The sequence below is a fragment of the Tachypleus tridentatus genome, chromosome 13 (assembly GCF_004210375.1).
Source record: "Tachypleus tridentatus isolate NWPU-2018 chromosome 13, ASM421037v1, whole genome shotgun sequence".
In the NCBI taxonomy this organism is placed as follows: domain Eukaryota; kingdom Metazoa; phylum Arthropoda; class Merostomata; order Xiphosura; family Limulidae; genus Tachypleus; species Tachypleus tridentatus.
In genome coordinates, this window is record NC_134837.1 from 221,754,760 (window position 1) to 221,779,391 (window position 24,632).

Consider the following 24,632-nt stretch of genomic DNA (forward strand, 5'->3'; position numbering starts at 1 on the left):
ACTTTTCCCCCTTGATGCTCTTTAATTAGGCAAAAGAGTTGGTTTTGTGAGAAGTAATAGTGTATTGAACCTGTGAAATTAACAATAAGGCAGATGGTGGCATAAACAAGTAGGAGGAATACTATTTTCTGTTCCTACAGTTGAAGGTTGTGTGGAGAACAGTCCAGATATGTATAATGAAAGAATATACTCTTGAGACAGTACTTCAAAAATGACCAGAGAATTATACAGTTGATGAAGTTAGTAGGCATTGAAGAAATACCTAAGAAATGTCCAAGGATAGGATCAACTACATGACCGTGCAATGGAAATACCAGAACATGAAATAAAGTGTAAATGATTTTCATCCTGGTGGGAACTGATATATTTAGTCATAATGGTAGGTTTGTTCACAATGTTACTAATGCTATTCAAGAAGAATGTGGAGGTGGGAAAGGAAGCTTCCAAGTCATCATCACCTACCAGATAATATCCTTTGATCATTTAAAAGTGCAAAACTTTAAAGGAGTTCCAGTAGAGAATTTTTTTTTTTTTTTTTTGTTTAGGACAAATGTAGAATTATCAGTGATATTTGAGCATCCCTACTGGGTGAAGGTGTACTCAGTTTCACAGAAAGAGAGACCATGAGTTTTTATCTGTCTAACTCATTTTTCAACCACAGACACCTCTATTAAACATAGAACTACTTGGGTTGTGTAAGACAAATGTAGAGTTTTAAAGAAATGCAAGAGTCCTGACTGGATGAATTGATAAAGATTTTTGATACATAAGGAGAAAATGTGTTAAATTATTGTTTTGAAGTCAAAGTTGAGTGGAATATATAAAAGTTACAAGAGATGCATTCTATCAAGCCTGAAACGATCACATGTGGTACACGGAGTCTTGAACTGAAATTAGCATGATTTGATGATATTGAAGTTATATTTCACTTCATAATCTTGAGTCATTGATTTTTGGAGCATATGATTTGATTTACTCTTCTTTTCTTGATTTAATGCATTTAGATAAATTACAAGTAGCGACCATGGATATTTTGTACATGATATATGATCCTTTCTGTATTTAAGGTCAACAGACAGTGGACAAGTGCTAGGAGGCTGGAAATGTGCTAATATTGCTCGTATATTTAAGGAGAATGTTAAGAGTTACATTGGGTAATATGAAGTAATTAGTGTTACTTTTGTAGTGGACTCTAGTAACTGTTATGTCAAAGAAGGTAATTTGCTATCTATATATATATAAACCATAAGTTTATCTTCACTTTGAATAGTGTACATAGTGTCAGTTTTCTTACCAAAGAAAAGTTAATGATTTCTTTAAAGGGTTCAAATGATGGCCAGTAGGATGATTGAATGGGTTATCTTTGGGATATATTGAGATTTTTATTATTATTTTCTTATGAAAAAAAGAAAGGCAAGAGATGATCTTCTAGGGTATGAGAGCACAAATGTAAAATTTAGGATAAGCTAGATTACAGTTAATGTACTTTTGTATTTTTAAAAAGTGTTTAACTTATGCTTCTAGTATTAGTGGATAATTTTTTCCTGAAAAATAAAGGTTGAGTTTAATTTACACTTTTTTTGAAGGTTTGTGTGCAGGACAGCTCCAAATGTTCAAACTATACCACATTACATGTATGTTATACATATCAGGAGTTAATTCAGGATTTTCAGTTTTCAGTTGGTGGGGTAGATTGATTTTAAAGTAGGTTGCTCACTGTAAGCTCCTTTTGTGTATTAAAAGATAAGTTTACAGATTTTTTATATATTTAGTATGTGTGAAAATACACAACTGTTTATAAATTAAAATACAATAAAGATATTAGAATTATTACATTGCATTTGCTATTGTTTCTAAAATAATAGTGATATGGAATAGAAGACTTTGCTTGGTTGTTTGGTTAAGATAACGGTAGATATACAAGGAATGTCGTATGTCACTTTATTGATGTGTGTGTGTACTTGATTATGGAAAAAAACACATTACCTTGCAAGAAATAGGGTGTTCCAGGCTAGATGCCTTTCTCAAGTCTACCCCTATGTATTTTAAGCAGTTTTGTGCTTAAAACTAATTTTTTTATGGTTGTAGGAAATCCACCTAATATTTGTGTGTTAACTGTTTGTCAACATTTGCAGTTGATACATATTGATATTTTATAATGATGGAAGTTATGTACAAGTTGCTTGCCAAATTTTTCTTATTAACATATTCATTAATAACTAGTGTAGATAGTCTTTAAAAGCAATTCTACTGTTTTGTAAATTGATTCAGCTAGATTAACAAAGTAAGAAATATAATTAAGTTACTTTGTTTGCAGGAGTACCCCAAGGTGAAGGAAAAACAAGGGATACAAAGAAAATATTTTCTTTAAGTAAAGAATGTCTTGGTAGAATGGAAGTGCTCCTTGAAAAATTATGTAAGTTTTACATTTTTGATTTCATTTCCAAAAGAATTATTAATTGTACATGCATACAGATAATAAAGGTTTTGTTTGTTTTTTTACCATGTAGTTAGTTTAATTCATTTCTTTTTCTGTTATACATTAGTGTCAAGGCTTTATATATATATGGGCTTCTACAGTTGCTGTTTGTAATTTGTTGGCACTAAATTCCAAAAATAAGTGGAAGTACAAAATCCACTTGTTTTATAATAATATATTCTATAGTGTAAAGAGTATTTGTACATTGTTTGATTTTTTATTATAACAGCTTTATCTAGAGTTCAGGCTGATTAAATTACTTTAGAATCCAGTTGACAGGACAGACTGGTTTTTCTACTGTTTCTTGCTGTACAAGTTGTTATATATTCACTTACATTACTCCATGTGTTACCACAGTTGTAATATGAACTTTAAACGATTGTCTCCTTTTCATTAAAGTTCACACTGATGGGCTCAATTACTTTATAATGCCCTTTGACAAGAAAAATTATTCTGTTATATCTGTTAAATTGTGAAACTCCCTATAAAATATTGCCCATTATGGCTAACTTCATGCTAACCAATTTTCTGATTGAACTGCACTTTCAAGTTACTTTGTTTCAATTTAGTTCTTTTTACCTTGTACTTACTTGGTCACTTATATTTATGTTAATCACTGAGGCATTGAAGTTTCTGTAAAATCCACAAATGGCACTAATTTTCAGCATTATTATCCAGTTATGTAACAAAACTTGTCATAACTATCACCTTTTAAAATGATGAAGGCTTTCTTCTTCTAAAAACTAATCAAACATTAATATTAACTCACAAAATAAGTAATAGCACCTTCAGTAATTATCTAGTATGTCCAACAAACAGTATTGGATAATTTTGCCTCATAGTGAAATACCTAGTTAATAACCTAAGTTATAGTGCATTTGACATTTACTCTAATTTCTTGGTGTTTCCAGGGGAGGATTAAGGCTAATTTTGGGGTTGTAGCACTATACACAGGCCCAAAAAAGTCTTACCTTCATTATTTTTGGCAAAATGCTTAATAAAAAATCATGCAAACAAAACTTCTTATTTCTTGAAGAAAGGGAGTTTGTGTGTAGGCTTATCATGCAATGGGAAGTGCTGAGGTGTAATTGGCTTGCCTCTTAATGATGTAACGAGATGCACTTCTACTCTAACATAGAACAATTGCATACAATTTGCAGAGCAAATGTACTAGCTCTAAGTGAGGCTAGACCTAATTATGCTAATTGAATGATACACCTCAGCTAATCAAATCTCTTTATTCCACATTTTCTGATGCTGTCAGCTAGGCTTTCTGCTTATGACTTGTGCCCAAAATGCTGTTTTTTTATTATGATCAAGCAGTAGGCTTAAAACATAAGTAGATCTAAGTTGTTTGGCTGGGTTTAAGGTATTTATATTTTTTGATTTTCATTCCTAAATGCATGTGATTTTATTCAAAAAAGAATTCAGTCATTGCTGTCAAGGTAAGTAACAGCATTTTAGGACATATTGTCTCAAATTTCTTGAAAATAATTTGTAGATAGTAAAAAAACCTTAACTTGTAGACACAAATTGCCCTACTTACCAGCTGTAAGTAATTCATTGGCAACTTGACAAACTTCATTAGCTGAAGGGTATGGAATACAAACCATTGAAGTACAAAATTTGAAACTTTTGGTTTAAGTACAGAAAATTGTATTCTGTCAGTAAGTATAGAAATTCTATACTATTATTCTGAAGTCTATCTTTTATGCACATAGTGTGTTTACATATGCACACGGATATATTATTCATTAAGTGTTCCTCTCATCTATTATGTAGTTGTACAAATATGAGCATTTGGTAAATGCTGAAGTCAAAGGAACAAAGGAAGGAAGAAAAATAAGAGAAGTATTGGCTAAATCTATGAAAATAACAGGTTTATGGGCCTTGTCCTCTGGTGCTGAAACCTTCAGACCAATATTTTATAAACAACGTTATTGTGGGCACTGGATCTCTTGATGCTGATGACTATCAACCTTACATCAAATTGATCTGTTACTCATAATAATAATAATAATAATAATAATAATAATAATAATAATAATAATAAAATCAGAAAACATAACCACCATAACAATTGTTTTGAGACTACAACTTTCAATGCTCGTGACGATCATTCTCATCAAACTGAATCAAGCTTCTGCCAGCAGGAAGAAATCAATTATTGTAATGGTATTGAGTATATTAACTCATCTTTTAAATATGTCACAGAGAAATGGACACAAGTTTCTGTTGAAATGAAAGATTTTGGTTGAGATTTCAATACTTCTACAAAATTGATGCGATGTGAAAAGTATAAACACCAATATTCAAAGACCTTTTTTTTTCTTCACATGCAGTTGAAAGGTTGAAAGGTCAAAAGAGATTGCCTTTGCTACTCACCATCAAAGGGGAGTGTCTTCTGTGTTATGTGCAAATTGTTTTCAGTAGCAATGAAAACTACTTTACTAACAACAGCTGGTTACTCTGACTAGAAACATGCTGCAGAGAACTTTAGCCAGTACAAAACAAACTTGCTGCATCAAAGTTGCATCACCAAATTTATTTTTCACTCAATCAAAAGCAAATAAATTGACAAAACTATAACAGATCAAATGGAGTCAGACAAAATATATACTGGCACTCTCAAAGTTTCAATCATCTAGAGAGCTAGCATTCAAAGGAAGCAATGAAGTAGTTGGTTCAAAAATTATGTTTGTGATATCAAAATACTGAGTCTATAGTTTCTTACAAATAAGAACTCAAATTACTAATATTAACAGCTAAAATATAAAGTAAGAACCTCGTATCTTTTTATTTTGCTGAGATATGGCTTATGTACTGAATCAGACACAGTGGTGCCATTCACCTCTTACCATTTTTGAAAATGATTCCTTATATTCACTTACTTCAATATATGACACATGAATAACCAATCGACAGCTTAGAATGTCCTCCCAGTAGTTTTTTCAGCGTTTTTAACCTGTTAAAAGGCTACCCTATTCTTTCAAATGAAAATTTCAAGAAGTTTCATATTTTTTAGTATCTTCATACATTTTAGTTACTGAGTTTAAATTATAGTGGCATTCTATGGTATCAGTATAGTTATTTATGATGTTTTGGTTATTCAACTGTATATACATGTATAAAAACCTAAAAAATAATTTGTTTGATATCCTCCACATGCAGCCTTTTGGCTTAACAACCTGTGTTCAGTAGCAACAGAGTTGAAAGATTGTAGCAAGACAGATAATTGTTTCCTTTACTTATTGGTTTCTTGTTCTATATTTTAAGAAAAATAAATTTAATGATTTATTTTTTAAATAGTAATAAACAATATATGAATATAATGATTAAAATGTGACTATATATTACCAAATCCTAGTCCACTAAAACACAGCTAAGACAGGGAAGACTAAAGGTTAGTTTTATATTATTGGTACTGCATCAATACAAGATATGTAATGTTAGCTGGGCATGACTGGAAGGTCAACAGAATGAAAAATAATAAATATGTATAAATATATAGCATTATGAGACTTAAGTTACTTAGAGTAAACATTTGTATTTTCATGTTATAATATGTAGTCATTCTGGCATGAAAAAAGCATTTATAGTTATTTCCTAATTTTTTATGATGATTACAAGGGTTGGTCAAAAGACAGACCCCACATAGTTAGAGTATAGAAAATAATGTAAAATATAAAGTATTACTGAAAACAAACATTTGAAATGTATTTAGAAGGTTTTAGATATTATGCAAATAATGTTTGAGGCTTTTGGGATGAAGGATAGTTTTTTTAATCATAACATGAAATCACTTTTTACTCAGACTGATATCAAAACAGACTCTATTTTCACACATAAATCTTTAGTAAAAATTTCATTAAAAATCTAATTTTTTTGTGTGCAAAATACTTGTAATGTTTACTAAAAGTCTACCACATTTTATTTAGCTACTCATGATGCATGAAAAGTTATAGTGCAAATACTTAACATGTGCAAAAGTATAGATGAACTTGTGTATACTAAGCTTGTTGGGAAAAGATTAACTGATTTTTGTTGTTTTTTTTTAAACTCTCTGGTAATTTTCTTTGCTCAGTAGCTTGGGCTGATAAGGCCTAATATAAACATAGTCTAACAAAGAGCAGCCTTGATGGCAAAACAAAACATGGTCACATGCAGAATGATTTAATTAAGCATATTTATCTAGTTTCATAAAAAACGATTTACTATCATTACATCATTATCATCAGAACCAATTATGGTTGAGGTTGTTGACAAGCACATTTTCTACTGTCAACATATCATGAAGCTAAGCTTTTGTCATTTTTCCAAATCTCTGGATTAGTTTATACTGAACTGGAAGCCTTACTGACCTGTACTGTTGAAGAAAAGAGAAAAAACGAGCTTGTATTATATCTTTAAAACATAGTTTATGGTTTGCTTTGTGATATAGACAATTATATCAGATTATGACAACTGAGATTGAGAAACTGTGATGATCTGAGGTAAATAAAACTTGTACTGAAGTTATAAAGTTTAAGTTACTGCTGTTTCCTTCTTGCTATTTTAACTTTCCTCCTAGAAGGCTATTCATGGCAAATTTTCACAAATGTCAATTGTTTCGAGTTATTCTGAAACCAATCCCAAATTGAAATTAATATTTTTTGTGTGTTAATACATAAATTAATAAAACTATTTTATTAAATATGTTGCAGTTTTGAATTTGTTACAGGATGCACTTATCTTGCCATTCTAATTTTCAACACGAGCATGAACCACTTATTACATTCAAGTTCAGTTGTAAATGTTTTATATTAATGTTTTATTTAAAAATGAAAACTTTTTGATTGAAGGATAAGTTATTTGGGCAAAAGAGTTTTTGTATTCAGATGATAAATGTTTGATTAGAAACTGTTGTGTGTTATGGAATTCAATAAGTTTAAGTGATTGAGATCACTAACATTCTCACATAGGCAGTAAAAGTATACTTTTATTTTAGTATTATTTTGTTTACTATTCATTTATTATTCCTTCAACTGTCTAGTTGAACTATGAATTTTTAGTTACGTGAAAGTATTAACTCTCCTTCTAGCTAGAACACATTGAATTTGTGTATGTTCGTATTATGAAACTGACACAAACTTACCCTAGTGGTGGCATACAGATATTAACTTTGTGAAAGATTATGTAAATTATCTAGCCTTATGAGATGTAACCTCACAATCTAATCCTTGAATGAAGGCCTCTTTATTTGTAACAAGTTTATTTATGAGATATACTTAGAATGCATTATTGGTGAATGTTTCTCTATTGTTAATGATTTCTTAGTGGTTTAATTTTGGAATATTGTGTTCTTTCAAAAATTAGGTTTTTCTTCTTCTGATTCTTTTTTTCTAATTATTTTAATTGTTGAAGTAATTCATAATATTGGTATTTATGTTTTGCTCATTAATATTAACTCCTGGCCAGACATATATTTATTAACTTTTTCGGTGATTGTAACACTTTGTATTCCAATTGTTTGAAAATTTTGTTGTAGGTTTCTGTAGTTGTTCAAGTTTAATCAATTCTTTTGGTTGTATGACATTGGTTGTAGTGGTGCTTTGTTTTATTCTGTTACAAAAATACTTTGAATCTAGTGTGACAAAACCCATAAAAAGGTTACCTTTTGCAGTTTTGATTATTTTGTCAAAAGCAAATATCAACTTAACTTCAACCAATAAGAATACTGACAGCTGCAATCAGCATTATACTTTTAGGTTCTACATGATGTTTTACCCCCTTATTTTATTATAGTTTTGAATAGGACCACTTTACTAGTTTGCCAAAAAGTAACTGTATGCATTCCCAGTGTTCCCAATTCCATTACTTTTGCATATTTATTTTTGTTCTATTTCATAGGATGGATCCTAAGTATGTCCCACTTTGTACTAGAACTTTTTTTTTCTTTTCAAAATATCTTATATTCAGACTTGGAGTTTAGGTTAACTTTCACCCTACTTCTGTAAGTTATCGCTTCCAAGATTATTGTTATTGGCATGTTACACATTTCATTTTCCCATGTAACTATTTTTGAAACTTAAGCCTTAGTTATTGTTAATGAAGTCTGTATATGAAATTTATTATTTTGTATATGATTTTCATAACTGTTTCACTTTCTCAATGTCTTTTCAGTAACTGTGTTTTTTCTACCCTTAGTGGGCACAGCACAAATATTTCATTGTAAAGATTTGTGCTTAACTGCAAACAAATACAAAACAAATACTTTCTAAATTGTTCAAATTGAGATTGTGGTGAAGTGTGCTGCAAAATGTGAGAGATATTTTGACACACACAATGGATTAAAGTATAAATGGACTTTATATTGTAGTAGTGGTAAAACTATTAGAAGATAAAATTCACATGACAGAAAGGTCTTTTATCATCCAGTCAAATTAGTAAAATAAACTTTTCTTGTCTATATTTCGTCTAATAAAGTTTGTAATATTCAATAATACTGAGTGTTTGTTCTTTCCAGTTTAGATAGATGAATGCTTTGGGTTGATTGAGTATTTTGAATTTTTTATCACAGATACATTTTTGGATTGATTTAATCAAACAAAAGAGAGTTGATTTTGAAATCAAGCTAAACTGCTGTTGCTTTTGTAATATGTTGTTCTGAGAGAATCATACCTATTTGGTGTCATATGTATTTTTTTTGTGATCTAACTGCATTCCTCCAGTGAAGGAGGACAGCGATATTTTATGATGGTAAGTAAGGTGATACCTTGAGGTTGTATCCTCCCTTATTTTTCTGTTGAAATGCCTAACAGTGATTTCAGTTATTCATTCACAGTGTGAGAGGGATAACATTATGAAATCTTGTATATAATGCAATGCTTTCATGAAGGGTTAAGAAAATTCTTAAAGAAGTGTTGAACAGAAGTAGAAATCTCCAGTTTTGCACAGTCTATTATTGTTTGAACATATCTGTTTGAATTGTGGTTTTTGTCTACTTGTGTTCAAGAAAGAATTTTTTTTGTATTCAGTCTCCTCTTTAAATACTTCTTTTTTTTTCATTGAACTGTAAATACTCTTCAGTAATGTTTGAACTATTTAAGTAAGAAATGTTCCTGTTGTAAATCTATGTTAAAATTACAATGTATAATTTTGGAGCAAAAACATAACATAAGTTACTGTTTTGCCATTTATTTTTTCTTGTAATTAGGTACTGATTCACAAAGTGACACATTGGATGATCAGAAGCTATGTGATTCAAATGTTGAAAAACCCAAATTTGGAATCCAAACTCTCTTTACAGAGGGAAGTTCTGGAAGCATAGATAAAGCATGTGGCCATGAAAGTGAAGCATTCACATCTGTTAGTGGAGTACAAAATAGTGCAACTTTTCAACTAGAAAGCCATGAAATGTCAGGTTTTGTTCTGCCAACAACATGGCCTAGGTGAGAAACATTGAAATTTAACATAACATATAATATAGCTTTTAATTATGGTATTACAACTGTATAAATATAGCTTGCAGTAAATTATCCTTGAATCAGTAGTTCTGTTAACCATTTTGATCCAACTGTGGCTCTGTTGTTTAATTCATAACCTTTTACACTGTAACTTTTAAAATTTAATTAAACTTTATTGTCAGTGTATGTCAATACACTTTGCATTGAAATGTAGTTTGTAATTCAAATACCTATATTAAGTTTTAATTTCTTAATTTTTAAAGGAAACATTAAAACATTTCCAGTTTTCATTTTTCTGTGTTTTGATGCATCTGAGTTGTGATTTCTATATTTCAAGAAGTGTAGATTATCCTCTACATAAGGCTTATTACAGTTATTAGATTCTGGAAAACCTTATTTTAGAATCAAATACAGTTTCTTTGTCTGTGATAATTGTTATCATACACTGAACAGCTTATAGAAATAAGGAATTAAATTTGCAGATAAAAGTAAAGCTATATCAATCTGTTGTATGCTCAACAATGCCATGTGGATGTAAAACTTGGGTTTTCTTATGATAACTTCAAAAACCCTGGAGGCTGCCCACCATTGATGGTTAAGGAAAATTGTATATATATCATGGAGAAATAAGATTTGCAAATGAGAAAATTCTTAGGAGGACTAAGCAGTCACCCATTACATAAATCATCAGAGAGATAATTAAATACAACTGGCTCAGATATGTCTACTGTATGGCAGTGGATAGAAGAAAATAGCAGATGTTTTTGAGTCTGCCAGAAGGTGGGAAGTACAAGAGTTGAAGTCCACAGTTGAGCTGGAAGATAACTGTTGAGAATAACTTAGAATCTACTTGAACAACATTGGAGAAACTACAATAAATTGCACAAAAAGGTATAAGAGCAAATGTTGGGTTGCCTAATGTGGGATGGATCTGAACTTGAACTGAACTGAGCTAATGGAATTTTTAAAACTGTTTATAGCTTACTTAAAAAGCCAGAAAAATTAGTTCTTTAGGCACAATCTGTTCTAGTGAATGTGATTATCTTTTTTGTATTCCAAAATGTATATTTTAAAACTACATAAATACTTTTCTGGACACTCAAGTTTGTGAGAGTTAAGGGAAAATGGTTTTATAGACAATTTTATATTGCTGTATATGTTTTTTACAAAAGTACCTAATGTAAAAATTAGATACTTCTCTGCTTAGCTTAATTAAACAACAATAAAGCTGAAGTCTAATCATAATGTGTCATATTTCATTTTCTGTTTATGGTAGGTCTATTAAAAACAGATAATGGGCTCACTGATTTATTGCTTTTGGTGGGAGGATTACTGCTAGAGTAAGTACAAAGTATAGCAATAAAACCATAAAATTAAATGAAAATGTGAAAAGGCTGACAGATGAAAATAAGTATTTTGGAACTTTCTGATCAGTACTACAATCAGTTTATAGGAAAAAATATAATATTGTATGATTTATTTCATATTTTTGCAACTTTTCATATTCATCAGTTATTTCCTCATAGTTGTTGTTAGGGTAAAGAAAAAAACTGGAGTTGTAATGACAAACACCATTTTATTAAGGGTTTTTAAGTTCACATAAATCTTTAATAAAAATACTTTATTGAAAATTTGTTTTTGTTTACAACATACTTAGTATTTACTAAAAGTGTGCCAAACTTCATGAAGATAAATTTATGAAATTGAGAGTTTTTGTAAACATTATCATGTATAGCTTATAAATCTGTAATTAGTGTGAATGAGCTTGTGAGCAGATGTGTTTTTTTACTAATTACTAATTTGTTTATTTTCATCATTTACTTTTTTTAAAAAGTAAATTAAAAGACAGCATATTAACTCTAAGCATTCACTTATGTTTTTCTTCAGACAATTTTTGGACTTGTAGTCTTTATCTCTATTTCTGTAATATAGTAACTACGAAGATTGTTTAAAAAACCACAAAGAGATAGTAGAAGATTGGTAGTTATTTGTTAGGTTAAAGTTCATTCTATGTTATAACAGTGTGTACTATTTAGTTTAAATTATATTCAAAAGAAAAATGTAGAACTTAATGACAACAGATTGTCTGTAGAGGTTGTGGTATATATCAGCTACTTATCTCTATATATAAAACCACTCACTGTTTGGAATGTTCCCTTTGATGCTGATGTTTGACTCTGCTGTTAAAGTTCAAATCGGCTGTAGAAATTAACTCATCATATATAGAGAAAGGTATTTATTTATTAGAAAAATACATTAAAATTACAGTTTACATCAGGAATTTCAATTATTTGTTAACATCAAATTACAAAAACTGAGTATCACAGTGATTATAATATTCGGCCTTCATGTGGAAGTCTTGAGTTCAAATCCCAATTGAGTGAGGACTTTATATTAATATTTTTATTATTATTTTATTTTTAAGATATTTTCTATCAAGGTATTTGAATATTCAGTAAAGTACGAATGTAGTTATAAATTAAAGAAGGGATAGTATGATAGACATGAGTAATTGTGTAAAAAAACAATTTAAGTATCTCTTCAATGCAATAGATGATGTTACTTTTTCAACTTCAGTAAGTAGTGTTTAAAAAGTTTAGTCAAAAATGTATAACTGTTTTGTATATCTTTATGAATTTTCCTGTCACCTTAAAATTTATTACCTTTGCCATTGCAATAAATTTCAGGCTCACACAGTTGACCACATGGGAGCATCTCTTCAAGAATCAATTTTTCATGTGTTTCAACATATGATAATTATCAAGGAAATTTCAATGTAACATAAATATATCTAAAAATCAAAATTATAATAAAGGATAACTAAGAGGAGATGACTAGAAATATCCAAAAAATATTGCTTTAGTTAAATAGAAGAAGAGGATAAACATTTTCTATACATATAATTACTTTTTAAGAACATGTTTAAGAAGTATTCATTTAGGTATGATTTCAGAAGAAAAATGGATATTTAGCACCATATGATGGGCAATCAGCTAAGTATTTGTTAAGAGTCCAATATCTGTTATGATTCAGTGAAATGAAAGGCAGTATTTCTCACCAGCACTTCTACATAAGAAGTGATAAGTTTGATATTTCTACTCTTTAACAAAAACAATATTACTTCTGTAGTATCAAGCAGAATATAATGAGATAAAGTACTGTTTGTTTAGTTTTTAATTCTGTTAAATTTGTACTTCACTGATGGATGCACAACTTTGTTTAAAAATAAGATTGCGATAAGTAAAATCTACCAAGCTATGTGAGGTGAGAAGAGTTTTTGTTAACAAAATATTCAAGGTGTTATGTTTTCTATTTTACTTGATGTGAACCCATTTGAGAAAATATTGATGTAATAACTGACTTTTAGATATCACTATATATATGTTTGTGTGTGTGTGTATTTGCAGTGAAAATTTATAAATGTGTTTAGGGAATTAAAAATAACTTATTTCAGAATAACTAGGTAAATACTTCAATTCTTTATTTGAGGTAAGCACTTTCTTCCAAGGTGGACTCTTTAAACATTAGTGATGTTTACTCAAATACATCTTTGTTTTTGTTTTGGTTTTTTTTAAGTAGCTAGTTTTTACAGTCACTATTTAAGGTTTTATCTTCAGGTTTAGCAGTATAAATTGACTTTTCTCTATTCTTAAGGTAAGTTGAATTGATTTTTGGTGTTCATGGTTACCATTCCATACATTTTATCTGCATGTTTGGAAGATAGACTAGACCAAGCTTTATAAGAGTTCTTATTTGAATAAGATTATAAATAACAAGTATGTACTGTTCTGAACCATAATCTGAAATTTTGTACTTTCAGTGTTTTTTCATATATTCTTTATTTCTCTCTACCTAAAACCATTTGTATGCACTTGTGCTGCCAACAGGGTATTAACCCTGATCCTAAACTCCGTATCGGTGAAGTTGTGCTGCCTGTGGTCCCTGAGACAAAATTTTTGGGGCTTATCTTTGACCGTAAGCTGACCTTTATACCACACATCAAGCAGCTACAAGTCAAATGTACAAGAGCACTGAACATCCTCCGTGTCCTCTCTTCCATCACTTGGGGAGTGGATCAATGTTCTATGCTAAAGATATATTGTGCTCTTATTTGATCAAAACTCAACTATGGATCACTGGTCTATGGCTTTGCCAGGATCTCGGCCTTAAAGATGCTGGACCCCATTCATCTTCAAGGACTTTGGCTATACACTGGGGCTTTCTGCACTTCCCCAGTTCAGAGCTTATACATATAGTCTCATGAACCTTCTTTGCACCTCTGCCATTTCAACTGTCTTTACTATATGCTTTGAAACTTCATTCCTTACCACAGCATCCCACCTGGGGTTGTGTTTTCCTTCCTCAGTGGGCCACACTTTTTCAGAACAGACAATCTGCCTTTGCTCCTTTTGGCCTTCATATCCAGGTGCAGGTGGATGAATCCAGTCTGTCCTTGGATAACATTGCTTTATTCACTGGTCAGCCCGTCTCACCATGGCTTATTACAGTTCCCTTAATGTGACCTTTCTTTAAGTCATCTGAGAAAAGTAGATACTCCCAATTTGAAGTACCATTTTTCATTTGTTGAACATCTTTTGAACCATCTTTCCGTTCCTATTCATATGGATGATTTAAAATCAGGTGACTCTGTGGGCTCTGTCATGGTTTGTTGTGGTTTGGTGATAGCGTGCAGAATCCCCTCTACAGCTTCTGTGTACACTGCTGAACTGTACGCCATTTATCTTGTCCTGGATTACATAGAAGCTAAGCAGTACTCAAACTGCACTATTTATACTGACTCGCTTAGTTCTATACTAGCCCTGGAATCGCTTCATGTTGGTTTACACCCTGTTCTTGCTGATATTCAAAATCAACTGGCCCATTTCTCTTCAACATCTTCTTTTATCGAGTTTCTCTGGATATTGGGCCATGACATTACAGATAAATCGATCTGCTCTGGCATTATCACTGCTGGGCCTGTTCCATACATGGACTATGGTCTTGTACTCAAGGCTCGTCTCCATGCCAGCTGGCAGTCGACTTGGAGTGAGCAGTGCGTAAAAAAAGCTTTTCCAAATAAAATCCTATATTGGACTTTAGCCATCTTGCTTCTGTAAGGATCAGAAAGAGGAAGTTGTTCTAACTAGACTACGCATTGGTCGCAGTTTTTTTAACTCATTGTTTTCTTTTATCTGGAACTGATGCACCAGTGTGTAATATGTGTAACACTCAAGTAACAATAAGCCACATTTTACTTTCTTGCCGTCGTTACGACTCTTAACGACGGCACCATTTTAAACATTTTCTGTCCCAGTGTTTGTCCATAAAGTTAGATAGTGTAATTGGTGATGGTGACACTGTCCACCTTGGTAAAGTTTTTTAGTTTTTTAAAGGCCAATCATCTTTTTAATGCCATTTAAGTTTTTTTAATTTATACATTAAACCTTTTTTAATGTGGTTCCCTTTTAAGAATCACAGTCAATCATGTTTGATTTGAAATTAGAATATGGCCGTACCATTAAATAACTCTTAACCAAGACTGGATAGGCCAACTTCAGGTGACTAACACTGCTGTTTGAACTACTCGTTAGTTATCCTGGTGAGTTATTTTTAAAATTTTGCTACACGTCTTTTAAAACGTTTATTACTTTAATTTTTGAAAATGGTCATAATGTCAAATAACTCGGAACCAGGACTGGAAAGGCCAACTTCAGGTGACTGATGGTGATTTTTACACTTACCTATTGGTCTTCCTGGCAAGTTATGATAATTACAATTATGCTAGAGAAAGTCCTTTAAGACTTCTATTACTGTAGTTTTTCTCTTTATGTTGTAGACTAGATGTAAACATTGGTTTTATGCTATTTATGTTTTTTTAACTTTTGTTTTACCTTAATTTCCTTTTATGAATTTTACTAAATTTACTTTAATTTTACCTTTTTACTGGATGTTTGGCACAGATAACCTAGCTGCTTTTTGCCATAAAACACTAAATCAACCAACCAACCTATCACAAGTCAGTAACTATCTGGTAGTTCATGATTTTTTATCCCAGCAGGTTATCAAATCTCTCACTTATCCTTTTCAAGGCTTATACTCCAGGCTGTTTATTACATTTCAGAAAACTTCAGACTGTTAATTGTCTTTTTGTACAGTGGCTCTGCTTTTAGTGGGTTATTCTTCACCTGAATGCATTTGCCACTTCCCTCACTATCAAGTTACCTCTGGTTTGGTCTCTTGTTCCTCATCCGCTTGCTATGGCTGTCCATGCTTTCAGTTGAGATTGGACCAACAAATACCTGTATGTTTATCCTTCCCTTCATCTTTTTCACAGGGTAATTGATCTTGGTGTCATCCATACCACTGTTAAATGCTTCTTATTGCTCCTTACTGGCCAGCCCAACTGTGATTCCTGCAGCTGCTTCACTCCATTCTACTGCTCTGCTGCTACCTCTTACTCCATCACTTCTGCATCAACCTTGGTCACTAGCATAATATCTTCTCTCTTTATTCCTGGTTTTCATTTGATACTTGAGGAGGTATAATTTGTTTCAGCAGGTCACCACTTTATTAGCTTGTTCCATTCACCTTTCCTCTGAGGATGTTTATCAATGCAAGTGAAACATTTTCTGTCATTGGTTGTTGGGTCAGGGGTTTTCACCTGCTAGACCTACTGCTCCTTATTTTATGGATTTTTTTCTTCAATTGCCTCTTTTATCATGAGTTTCCTGTCTCCTTAATCACAAGTTATTGGGCTGCTTTATCTCACACTCTTTCTTTTATCAGTACCACAAGACCTTTAGCTGTCTCACCCTTTTTATCTTGTTGCATTCCTTTTGGGTCAGTCATCCACTTTGGTACATTGTTCTTCTGGATTGAGATGTTAATGTGATTCTTAATTGATTGCTTCACTTTGCCTCTGTCTGAAGTGCTATTCTGGTGCTCAATTTGGACTTGTGTCTTAAGACTTATTTCTGTCTTCTCTTAGCTTATTGAAGTTGTATGTTAGATTTATCTACTATCTCTGTTTCAAACTATATATCATTCCCGCATATATTATCCTTTATTAAGAATGATCTTTCCTTTTCTTTACCAGGGAAGATAATTCTTTTTTCTCACTGATTTGTCTTTGTTCCATTTCTCACCTTTATCCTCAGTCTGATCCAGATGAGTTACTATATCCTGGCTATGCTCTTTGTTATTATGTTACTAATGTGGCTTTCTTCAATTGTACCCATGCACACCTATTCATTCCATTGCAGACATTCTCTGTTCATGACCTTTCCACTTTCACCCTGACCCTTTAGGATCAGCTTTTAAGTTGGTTTGCTTATTTTTGCTTTTCATTTTCCCATAATTTGTTCCAGGTGTCCTCTCATCAGATCAGATACCTTACATTTTCCCTGGCATCTCATCTCGGTTATCTCTGGAGGGGGGGGGAGGGGGGGATTCTTCAGTCAAGCTGATGGACTACTTCACATATGTTCATATTTCATCTTCTACATTGGATTACTGTATCTTTATCTTCTGGTTATCATCTTACACCTGTAACCATTTTTTGACTTCAGTGGAACTGTGATTTGGTAAGTTGTCTTTTATGCATCTTTTCTTTTTTCAGGACCTTTTCCATTTTTTTCTTTTACTCTGTGGATCCCACTCTGTGCCAAGTGATGCCTAATCAGATATGCCTCTTACTGTCAAATCTGCACTGTCAGCCCATGTTGACTGCTTATTTCTAATTTCCATGTCCATAACATACTCACTATTGAGGTGGGTATTCCACAAGATTGCTTTTAGGTTTTACAAGCAGAAGTGGATAGCTGAACATCTCTGCCATGCCTCACCCTATCCCTGTTTGGATGCTGGTTCCCAATGTCTAGGTTTTGGATTCAGAGCAGAACCAATCAACCTAAGTCCTTACTTATATATTACTGGAACCTCTGTTTTTGCACTCAGCTATACTCTTGTTTTTCCATCCATGTTTTGGTTCATGGTGAAGATACTTGCAAATTAATATAGTTCTTCTTCTTATGCTATATATTATTCAATTATTTTATTATCCCGCGAATGTTATTGTTCTTGGGGAGTTTCCTGGCAGATTGGCATTCAGTGAAAGAGTTTAAATTGTACATATCTCTTTACGATACCAATAATCTAAATGTAATGTTTGTGGATTGGTTAATCACTTTATCATATTATTATCATGATACATATTTGTAGTCCAGGGGGTATGGGATTCCCTCCAGTCTGCTGATTGAGTTGGAGATGGTATGAACCTCTTTCATACTCCAACCAGATGGCTGGGTTATGCATTGTAGTTAACTTGCTGCTGGAATGATCATTTTTCTTACTCCCAAATGGATGTCAGTTCCTGTTGGCTTGGATTTTGGTTTGTAGTTGACTTATCGACAAATAGTGTGCATGGTACAGATACAGTAAAGTCTCCCACATGTAATTCTTTCCTATGAGGATCTATACTTTTAGGGTATTCTTTGAATGTTTTTGAGTAATTCTGCTTTTTTTCCCTTGCACTGTCCTTCTATGTATTAATTGTGAAATTCAACTTATTTATGTAAGTGGAAGTAATGTACTGTATTGGAAGTTATAATTTTTCTATACTGAAAATTTATTTGTGATGACTAATTACCTCCTTTCACACTTTCCACTGAAAACCAGTGCTTCAGTTCTCTATCACGATTCAGAGTGGTATTTTGATAAAAGTGAGTAGAGGGAGTTGCATGCATCAGGAGAGTGCATTGCACTGTTATTTGTGGAAGGTTGTTGCACGATGATTTACATTCAAGACATTTCAGTCAGTTAATTTTAATGTACATTGGAGTTCAAGGCTTATGGCATGTAAAAATATAATTATGTAAGAGGAATTAAGTACCTTTTGCAAATATATTTTCAATATAGAAAAGTTATAACTTCTATATTGCAGACTGCTGCTATTTTTTTCTATTTCAGTGGGTGTTGTAGGTATTAATAAAAGAAAGTAAATTAAAAATGAGCATTTATAATTAAAATAAAAACCTCTTACAGTTTTCAAAGGAAGTTTCTTGTATATATTTTTTCATTGATGATGGTTACATACTTCTTGGTTATTCTGTTGCATATAAGAACTCAGTAATTTTGACAGCTATTTTAACTGTCTTCTAGTCATGAAACTGTGAATTATAATGCTGAATGTATATAGTGTGTCTTGACAAAATTTGGTAACTTTACAAGTTTGTTGTACATAAAAAAAATAATTATTACTACAGTATTTTGTCCAAGGATTTTTCTGTAAATATACTAAGTTTGAATAACAGGTGGTTTTGTATAACCTCTTAAGTGAATATCAAGTTTTATTGGAACAACTTTATACTCCATCTCTTATCTTTTCTACCTTAATATTATTTCCAGTGAAATCATCTTCAATAAAATCAAAAATGACTATTTCTTCTTAGAATAGCTAAAAACTTTACACAAGTGTTCTCATTTAAATTTTTGTTTTATTGGTCTTTGAACCATGTATAACAAGCAATATATCATTTTAGAAAGTGTGGAAGATTTATGCCAATAAAGTTTCAGGCTACAACCTGGAAAAGTGATCACAAAAAATTTTTCTATAATATTTGTTAATTTCAGATTTCTTGTATGACCTAGTTACTTAAAAAAATTAAAAAATATATACAAAAACGATAAATTACCTATTTACCTTAACCTTTAGGCTGTTTTGTAGGCAAGTCTTCTTTTTTCTTACTGTATTTGTTGTATAAAACTAATTCATGTAGCTTTCAAATACATCTTCTGGTGAGTCGACAGAAGGTTTACAGGCTTACATTCTAAACATATAGCATTTGATTCATCATGGTTAACAGAATGCAAATAGCCCATTGTGTAGCTTTGCACCAAGAAAAATAATAATAATTAAATATATATTTTAGTACAGAAATAAATATTTCAGGCAATAAAAAATGAATGTTGTAGTTTATCTGTATTTCAAACTAAGCTTATAAGTAAGCTAAAAAATTCCATTACCCTTTGGAGCATAGACTTCAGTCTACAAAATCAAGATATTTAGTTGCAAAATAATGGTTTTCACCACAATAAAATAGAATATTACTATGATAAATTTATTGATTTGATATCTTAGAAAATGAAGTGGATGACAGGTTCTTATATTATTTTTTGTGTTAAAATATATGTTTTGTGTATGTAATTAATGGGCATTGTAACCCATATAAAGAAAGAAAATATAAAAAGGAGATTACAAAATTCAGAGGGTCATATGATGCTGGGAAGCAAAAAACGACTCTCTCTCTTTGGAATTAAGAAAATTCAAATTTTGATAATATAAAAATTTGAATCATAAAATTATTTTAAAAGCAAGTTTATTGACATGTAATAAAGTTGTTTGAGTAAATTTTGAACATTATTTTGTAAAATGTTAATGACATGCATATTTTGAACCATCCATATTATTATGGCTTCTTTTCACTGAGATGAGAAATATCCGAAACACACACACACACACGGTTTTAAAACCTATTAACTTTTCAGAAACCAATGAGGTCTGTACTCCATTTTTTTTAGAAATGTTTTTCTGAAGTGTTTATGCAACATACTGTTTTTACATGTAACTTTGTTGGCTTCAGGGCTCTTAATAATGTGCAAATCCCCACAAAATACCATCAATATTGCATTTCATTACTGCTTGGGTCACCTGTGTATTTTACACATGAGAAAATAAGTGATTTCACCCAATTTTTTGGCCAGTGTTGTAAAGACAAAGTCACAAAATTATTCAATATGTGGATGGACTCAGCTGATTTCTAATGGCATGTAAAGAAACTTTTAATTTTGAGGGGTAAATGTAGACTGAACTTGATATTTGTTCTGAGTTTATCATAGAAAGTCTTTACTTTAAAACTAAAATACACATACTAATAAATTCTTGCAGAGAAATAAAAAAGAACTAAGAGTTTGTTCTTAAGTATTTACCTAAGAGTGATTGCTCAAACTAACCTTTATGTGCTTGCATCAGTTTTGATTGTCTAGTTTTCTTTCGAAGATTATTATCTTTTATATATGATGTATCAGCAAAGTATCAATTTGTGCTGCAGCATGGATCAACAAAGTATACACTAGTACTACAGTGTGCAAGTCTTGTTTACATGATGGTCTAACAAAGCATCAGCTCTTACTGTATGAGTTTAGTTTATATGGTGGTTTAACAAAGCATCAGTTTGTACTTCAGGTTGAGTTTTGTTTATGTGGTGGACTAACAAAGCATCAGTTTGTACTTCAGGTTGAGTTTTGTTTATGTGGTGGACTAACAAAGCATCAGTTTGTACTTCAGGTTGAGTTTTGTTTATGTGGTGGACTAACAAAGCATCAGTTTGTACTTCAGGTTGAGTTTTGTTTATGTGGTGGACTAACAAAGCATCAACTCGTACTGTATAATGAATTTTGTTTGTGTTTGACCAGTGAACCATCCATTCGTATTGCAGGTTGAGTTTAGTTTGTGTTGGACTAATAAAGCATGAACTCATATTGCAGGTTAAATTTTAGTGTGCTGACATTATTTATTGTTTAATTTTATATTTTGAACATGCTTCTGTGTAATAAAGAGACTTTTGCATTTTTTATAAATACTACTGTTATATAAACAATTAAAAATGTAGACTGTAGGCTAGCAGAGATGTTTTCCACTTTTTTTGCATTTAGTTTTATTGAGGTGATGTGGATTTTAGAAAAACTTAATTGATAATGTATTATGAAAGTCTGTTTTGAATAACAAAAATTAAAATGGTATGCATTTGTAAATTAAAAAATGATGAATTTTACGTTTTATACATTGACAACTGATGAATTGTCAGAAATCTATTATTATTTATAAGTTTAACTAGCAATGTATTATGCTAGAAAGAAGATGACCCCTTTAGAAAAGTCTCAAAAGGAAAACTTGCTTCTACGTAAAGTCTTCCAAAGTCGGATGGCCAGAGCAGCTGATTCCCGGACTAAAGTTAATTTGGTAATAGCTATTGCTTTGTTATTGGGAATTTGGTTTGGTTAGAAAAATTTGTTAGTGAAGTTTTGTAGAAAACATCCTGTTTAATATAAGTGGAATATTTAAAATGTATCATTAAGAGTTGCTTAGTTGAGTTTGTAACCAGGTCTGTGCATGATGATTCAGTGGCATTGTCAATTCCTTCATTATCCAGGGATATATGTTTAATTGCTAACTTGTGTATGTTACATTTGGACCATTAATTGAACTTGGTTCTCAGAGTGGTATTTGAGCATTTTTTACATTTATTCATTTTAAATATTGAATTAAATTTTAAGTTGTATATTTCAATATGTTTGAGTTTTATCTATCATTTTATAATTTCACTTGCCTTCATATGATTATAATAATTAGCTTACAGTTTCAAACAATTGTTTTATTAAAGATGATTTGTTTATGTAGCATCTGGAACTGGAAAGACGACTGGCAGAAAATATGATGGTTGCTAGGAGAAAACAGATTATGGTATCCTTTATTTTTAAATTTTCTGGGTATGTAATTATTATTTTCAAATAATTAGGATTTTGGATTTGTCTTTAGAAGGGTAACAGCTTTTATTCTTATCATATACATTTCATTTAAAAATCTAAAGTAACGAGTTTCTGGAATTGTGAAAATTATAGGTTGTAAGTACTTAATATGTGATTATTTGAAAATATGTAAGAACTAATAAAGAATTTTAGCTTCATCAAAAGATATTGTTGTACTTCTGTCTATGGTTACACTAACGGCATAAGTTGTTGTGTAGAATACATTGACATAAATTTTCTGCTTATAAGACATCAGGTCTTTGTATGACAGGTACTTTGAAAACCGATAATGGTTTCTTAATATTACACCAATAAATGTTTATAACCAAATAAAATGACAAAGATTTTTCAATTCTCCAGCTAAAATTGCTTCTAATCTTTTTGTTAATTAGTGTAATTTTGATGAAACAAAAGCATTAGAAATATATATCCTGATGTTGCCTGAAGGACACAATATTCAGTGTATTTTTTGTTCTGTTTCTGTATCATACTGTAACTATTTAAAGCCATATTGTGTAAATAAATAAAAAAAATTGAGTTGAGGTTACAGTTTCATGACAAGTATTAAATTTCTTTGTTTAGAAGCACATTAACTTTTCTAATTACGAAATTGAAATCAGTAATAACATCTCACCTCTCTTTTTCCATAGAGTTGTCCCTTGCATTTTTTAGAAATTGCAAATAACTCTTCAAAATTGTTATTATGTTATAGATAATAGTACATCAATCTCCATTTTGAAAGACTCTTCTGACCAGTGACTACCCATAATTTCCAACTCCTGTCTTTTTCTGAATATGGATGTAGCTACTGTTTACCACCCAAAGAATGCCACCACCGACCAGTTTTATGAATAAAATTAATGATTATTTTTTTGCATGTGAGCATCTGTAAAACAAAATTTCATGCACTTCCTCATGGCAGTTACCTATCAGTCTCGTTGTTGATCATCCTATGTAAATACTGCAGTCTGATATGTCTATGAAATGGAAGACTGTGGAAGTAGCAGTGCAGAAGAAAGTTGCCAAAGGAAAATCTTGCTGTGCAATAGTGATTGAGGTTGAATTGGTAAAATGCAAATCCAGAACATAGTGGAAGAAAGAGCAGAAATTTTGAAGAATTAGAAGAGCAAAGAGTGTTTAGAGAGAAAGTAGAGTAAGCTCATAACAGTAGGCTATGAAGAATAGGATAGAACATCTGTGAGTTGTTCACTATAGCCAAGACAAAAACATACCTGTTAGTAGCAGAATAATTCAAGGGAGAATATAGATTTATTCAGAAAATCTTTATCATTTTGCCTTTTATGCTTCTAGTGGATGGTGGAAGAAGTGCCATGATGGGGGCATTGCTACCCTATATATTTATATTGACACTTGTGTATAATATTAAAATAATAAATATACAACACTAAAATCAATGCATAACTTATTTTAATATTGTACATTTATTATTTTCACATTTTTATTCTGTCTGGAGAAGCTGCCGATGTAGACCTAGCTGTTGTAGACAACTAAAGTAAATATTTGAAGTCTGTATACGTTGGCTAGAGGTCTGATAATGCATTTAATGAAGATGAGACTGGCCTCTTCTATAGAGCTTTATCCTTACACTCAGTGGTGGTTAAAGGATGAAAGCTGGAGAAATGCTGACACCCTTTGTCGTAAGGAACAATGTTAAGCCTCATTGCCTCAAGTAGTGTTTTGACAAGATTTGTTGCAAAATTAGAACTGAATAGTGCTCTTTTCTTATTGTTTGTGTACAGTTGCACCCTTTCCACCCTGATGTAGTCCATAGTGACATAAAGCTATATTTTGTTGGTTTTTTTTCACCAAACACCACATCCAAGCTTCAGCCATTTGATGCTAGAATTATCCAGAACAAGAAAATGTATTACAGGAAGCTGTTCATGTGATATGTTTTATGTCGCATTGATGAAGCCATGTGTATAACTAACTTGGCCAGGAAGAAAATTATGCTGTTTACTAACATGTGGCTAAAGAGTGCATGGGACAGCATACAACCTAGAAGAGTTCTGAAATATTTTTCAAAATGTGGTTTTTCATGGGATCTGCCTGAAGATGGTGAAGAAGACAATTATGAAGTTAACATTTATCTTGTAGCTTTT

The 24,632-nt window shown here is 31.4% G+C and overlaps 1 protein-coding gene across 9 annotated transcripts in view; it reads left to right on the plus strand.

The window, feature by feature from the left end:
- The window catches only part of LOC143240526 (VPS9 domain-containing protein 1-like), a 104,372-nt gene that overhangs the window by 19,298 nt on the left and 60,442 nt on the right, over positions 1-24,632 (plus strand). For 7 of the 9 annotated variants that reach the window (XM_076483095.1, XM_076483091.1, XM_076483090.1 and 4 more), the window contains 4 exons: positions 2,318-2,416; positions 9,675-9,909; positions 21,835-21,943; positions 22,382-22,444. In XM_076483095.1, the coding sequence (XP_076339210.1) occupies positions 2,392-2,416; positions 9,675-9,909; positions 21,835-21,943; positions 22,382-22,444 (432 nt within the window). In that variant the 5' untranslated portion in view covers positions 2,318-2,391. Of the gene's footprint in view, positions 1-1,067; positions 1,217-2,317; positions 2,417-9,674; positions 9,910-21,834; positions 21,944-22,381; positions 22,445-24,632 lie in introns of all 9 variants that reach the window. The other 2 variants (XM_076483092.1, XM_076483094.1) reach the window with 1 other exon arrangement.